The sequence below is a fragment of the Anopheles maculipalpis genome (genome assembly GCF_943734695.1).
Source record: "Anopheles maculipalpis chromosome X unlocalized genomic scaffold, idAnoMacuDA_375_x X_unloc_1, whole genome shotgun sequence".
NCBI lineage: Eukaryota > Metazoa > Arthropoda > Insecta > Diptera > Culicidae > Anopheles > Anopheles maculipalpis.
In genome coordinates, this window is record NW_026060413.1 from 12,501 (window position 1) to 17,500 (window position 5,000).

The 5,000-nt window shown below is 60.9% G+C and overlaps 1 protein-coding gene across 1 annotated transcript in view; it reads left to right on the plus strand.

Moving 5' to 3' along the window:
* The window catches only part of LOC126566489 (serine/arginine repetitive matrix protein 1-like), a 1,680-nt gene extending 796 nt beyond the window's left edge, over positions 1-884 (plus strand). The window contains exon 1 of the mRNA XM_050223265.1: positions 1-884. This exon is cut by the window's left edge and continues 796 nt beyond it. Coding sequence (XP_050079222.1) covers positions 1-884 — 884 coding nt within the window.
* The last annotated feature ends 4,116 nt before the right edge of the window (positions 885-5,000 follow it).

A 5,000-nucleotide genomic window follows, 5' to 3' on the forward strand; every position in this document is an offset into this window, starting at 1 on the left:
ACCAGCTCCAGTCGGCCGATCGAAGGAAGCAGCCCAGGGCCTCTTATAGAGATGCCTTAACCACTGGGTGGCAGGTGGTGGGCGAGAGGCGCAATCGAGGTGCGCCCAAACCACCACCGCAACAACAGCAGCGGCCGCAGCCGCCACGGGCACCACAACGCGCTGCCCAACCCACCCCTAGGGCCACAAGGCGTCGACCAGACGCTATCCTGGTAATTCCGGCGGAAGGAGTCTCCTTCGCCGATATGTACCGCCCGATCAGGACCGCCCCTGCGCTGGAGGACGTGCAGAAGTTTATCCGCATCGGCAAGCGTACGCCGAAGGGGAACCTCCGGATGGAGCTGACACGTGAGGTCGACTCTAAAGCGCTCTGCGAACGTATCCAGGGCGTCCTCGGTGCCCTGGGGACGGCAAAGGTGCTGACGGAGATGGCGGAGGTAATCGTCCGCAATGTCGACCACCTCACGCAGGAGGAGACTCTGAAGGAGGCACTACGAGGGGCTCTCGCTAAAGAGCCGACAGTGGCCTCCATAAGGATGTGGGAGCTGCCGGACGCCACCAAACGAGCTCGAATTCGTCTGGCGCGGGCGGAGGCGGAAGCAATCATGGGCAGGACACAAGCCCTGCTCATTGACCATTCCGCCTGCCGGATGGAGCGCGTTCCGAGGCTGGCGGCCTCTCAACGACGCTGCTTCCGCTGTCTCGAAAGAGGCCATTTGGCGGCCTTCTGCACTGGCGTGGACAGGAGCCAGTGCTGCATCAGATGCGGCGAGAGCGGCCATCGAGCAGCTCAGTGCAAAAAGGAAGTACGCTGTATGAGGTGTGGCGGCCCTCATCGCATTGCCGCGCTCAGCTGCAGAGGAGGAGGACGGACGGGCGTGTGATGGCCTCAAGCCTCCAGGTCCTCCAACTCAACATGAACCGGAGCAGAAGTGCCCAGGACCTGGCACTTCATACAATGCGAACGGAGCGGGCGGATGTACTGGTTGCGTGCGAGCTCTACTCGGTACCGGACGGAAACGCGAACTGGGTGGTCGACTGCGACAAACACGTCGCCATCATCGTCAGCGGCCACTCCCACCCAGTTCAGCGTATAAGGAGTACGGGCTTTTCCGGTATCGCGGCGGCCGACGTGGCGGGCATCACCATCATTGCCTGCTATGCGCCGCCGAGCCTCGGGATGCCCCAATTCGACGACCTTTTGGAGCGCATCGAGGTGCTGGCTACAGGGCTTTCCCGCGTGCTCTTGGTCGGCGATTTTAACGCGTGGAACAGCGCCTGGGGCAGCACGCGCTCCAACAACAAAGGAGAGGAGCTACTGGCACTGGCAGAGGGGCTCGGGCTCGATGTCCTGAACCTGGGGGGGGAAGCCACCTTCCTCGGGAACGGCGTCGCTCGCCCGAGCATTGTCGACGTCGCCTTCGCCAGCACGGCCATCAGTCGCTCCGACCTCATTGGGGATCCGAGGCAGGAGTGGAGGCTGTTGCGGGCTTACTCGTACAGCGACCATCGCTACATCCGCTTCGCAGTTGGAGACCGGCCGACAGCCATCAGTCGGCGAGCAACGAGGGAGGCAGCACCGGCAGTACGAGCGGCTGGCCGAAGATGGCAAACGCGCCAGTTTGACGGCGAGCTGTATCGCCTGGCGTTGCAGGCAGCTCGTTTCTCGGAGAGGGCCACAGATCCGGAAAGCCTCACGCGCATCCTGAGCAGGGCGTGCAGTGAGACTATGGCGGAAGTCTCTCCTGTAGTCGGCCACACCGGAAAACCGGCGTATTGGTGGACGCCGGAAATTGGCCGACTGCGCGAGGAGTGCCGCCTGGCCTGGGAGAGGTCATCTAGCGCATTGGCTGGCAGCGTGGCCCACTCCGAGGCCGTCGAGCACCATCAGGACGCCCGCCGTAGGCTGACGTCAGCCATCTTGGCCAGCAAGAAGGAGCGGTACGCTGAATCCATTCAGCAGCTGGAGGACGACGAGACAGGTCGGTGGCTAGGGGAAGCGCTCAAACGGCTATGTGGCAGCCGTGTGGCAAGAGAGAGCGATCCGTCCACGCTAGGACGAATCGTGGACGCTCTCTGCCCGGACCATCCCCCAGTCGACTGGCCCATCATCGAGCCGGACGGCGTCGGTATCAGGTCGGTTACTGAGCAGGAGTTGGTCGACATCGCGGCCGGCCTGAACCCTAGGAAGGCGCCCGGATTGGACGGACTGCCCAATGCTGCCCTCACGGCAGCCATCCGGGCGTTCCCGTCGACGTTTGTCCGGTTATACCAGGAGCTGTTGGATGCGGGCCGCTTCCCGGACCAGTGGAAGAAGGCGAAACTCGTCCTCATCCCCAAACCGGGGAAACCGCCAGGCGAGCCGTCATCCGTGCGACCAGTGATGCTACTGGATACACCTGGCAAGGTGTTCGAGCGAGTACTGCTGAACCGCCTGAACGACCACATCGAGAGACCAACGGAGCCGATGCTTTCCGAGCGTCAATTCGGCTTCCGATGTGGTCGCTCCACCCTTCAGGCGGTTGAACTGGTGGTCGAGGCTGCCAGATCTGCCATGAGCTTTGGACGCACTAACCGGCGCGACAAGCGTTGTCTACTCGTCGTTGCGCTGGATGTGCGCAATGCGTTCAACTCGGCGGACTGGCAGGCCATCGCGGAGGCGCTGCACGCAAAGGGAGTACCAGCAGGACTGCGCCGCATCCTGCAGGAGTACTTCCGGGACCGTGAGCTCACGTACGACACGAGCTCCGGCCCGGTAACACGTCGAGTAACGGCAGGAGTTCCACAGGGATCCATCCTCGGTCCCACTCTGTGGAACATCCTGTACGACGGCGTGTTGAGTGTGCAGCTGCCCGAAGGAGCAACGATCATCGGCTTTGCCGACGATTTAGCAGTACTGGCGAGAGGGTGCACACCGGAGGAGGCGGCTGGAGTAGCGGAGGAGGCGGTTACAGCTGTTTCGGGTTGGATGGAGCGACATCGGCTGCAGTTGGCCCCTGAGAAGACGGAGATTGTTCTCATCTCCAGTCTCAGAAGGGGTCACCCAGAGGTGCCCGTATCCATCAACGGAGTGGAGGTGCGATCCAAGCCTGCAATTCGCTACCTCGGGGTTCAGCTTCACGACCACCTATCGTGGAAGCCACACGTCGAGAAGGCCACGACGAAGGCACTCCGTGTGGTGAAGCTGGCCACCGGCATGATGCCAAACCATGCCGGACTGGGGATGGCGAAACGTAGGCTGCTGGCGGGGATTGCGGACTCCATCGTCAGATACGCGGCACCCATCTGGGCGGAGGCGGTGAAGCTCCAGTGGTGTCGACGGAAACTGGAGCAGCTGCAACGGCCTTTGGCGAAGGGAGTGGCGAGAACCTTCAGAACCGTCAAATACTCGACGATGGTGGTATTGGCGGGGCTGATTCCGCTTCACCTCCAAGTGTTGGAGATGGCCCGTCGACACAAGCGGAACCAGGACGCTTTGAGAAGGGGAGTGTTGATCGACAAGGAGGTGATCAAAAGGCTCGAGCGTTCGGCGACCATGGCGATGTGGCAGACGTCATGGGACGAGGAGGCCGCACTTCCATCGGCGAGCCGTTTCGTACGCTGGGCACATCGCATCCTGCCGAACATAACTGCCTGGGTAGGTCGGAAACATGGCGAGGTTGATTTCCACCTGAGTCAGGTGCTCTCGGGACACGGCTTCTTCCGAGAGTACTTGCACGCCATGGGTTTCGTCTCTGCCCCGACCTGCCCATTCTGCGCCGACAACGTGGTCGAGTCGGCTGAGCACGTTATGTTCGTGTGCCCACGGTTCGCGGATGTGAGAACCCAACAGCTGGTCGACGAGGAGGGCGAGGCAGTTACTCCCGAACGGCTGGTGCCGTGGATGTTGACCAGTCCGGAGGCTTGGCAGTCAGCAGCGGAAGCGGCACGGCGAGTATGCCGCTTCTTGCAGCTACGCTGGCTGGAGCACCAGGCTACGGAGAACGTGGCGGTCATGGCTGACATCCACACAGCCGCGCAACGGGAGGAAGCAGCACGACGACAGGCCCGTCGCGAGCGGCATAACGAGGGACAGCGGAGACGGCGTCGAGAGAGGAACGAGCGGCTGGCTACAATCAACCCGGACGAAGGGGCTGCCATATCGCGTCCTATGGTAGCCTCAGCAAGGAGAATAGTACGCAACGCTGGTCCGCCCTCAGCCGAAGTCCTCCTTCGTAGACGGCTTAGGCGAAACCAGCAGCAGCGGGCGTATCGCGAACGCATGCGAGCGGGTACACTCCCATCCGTTCGTCCGGGGAGACTGCGCCGAGACAGGGAGCCACCGACTGCGGAGGAGGTAGAAAGGAGACGGGCAAATCGGCGTGAACGGGAGCGAGCGAGGCGACACGCAGAAGCCGATCGCCGCCGCAACCTATCAACCGATCGATTGAGTGGAGTCACCAATCAACCGCCTTCAATCAACCGGAGCAGGCTGATACCGAGGACGTTTCGGCACCAACGGCCTCAGGGGACGACAACGGCCAATCACTCGTCAGGGAGCACGGCGAGTAGATTGGCCCAACAACAAGCGCTTCGTCAACGGCGGCGGACAGACGATGCCGATCGCAGACGTGGCGTGATGTCAGAGGACGCAGAGGCTGCCACTACAGAGGCGGAGACATCCGCGCGTTAATTTTCGTGGCCAACGGGCCTTTATTAATGTAAAATAAAAATAAATATATATTAAGGAGAAAAGTTATATAATAGGAGGAGCGCCTGGCCCATGCGCGTGTTTGGGTCAGGACGCATCACGGCCGACGGTTACGCCCGTTTGGGAAGGCCGCCGGCTAGGGTGTTAGTGCGTGTTTTGTAACCTTTTGTATTTCTGTTATAATTCGTTAATAAACACGTACATGTTTGATAAAAAAAAAAAAAAAACGAAGTGGAGCTTGCGGCTTAATTTGACTCAACACGGGAAAATTTACCAGGTCCGAACTTATCGAGGTAAGACAGATTAAGAG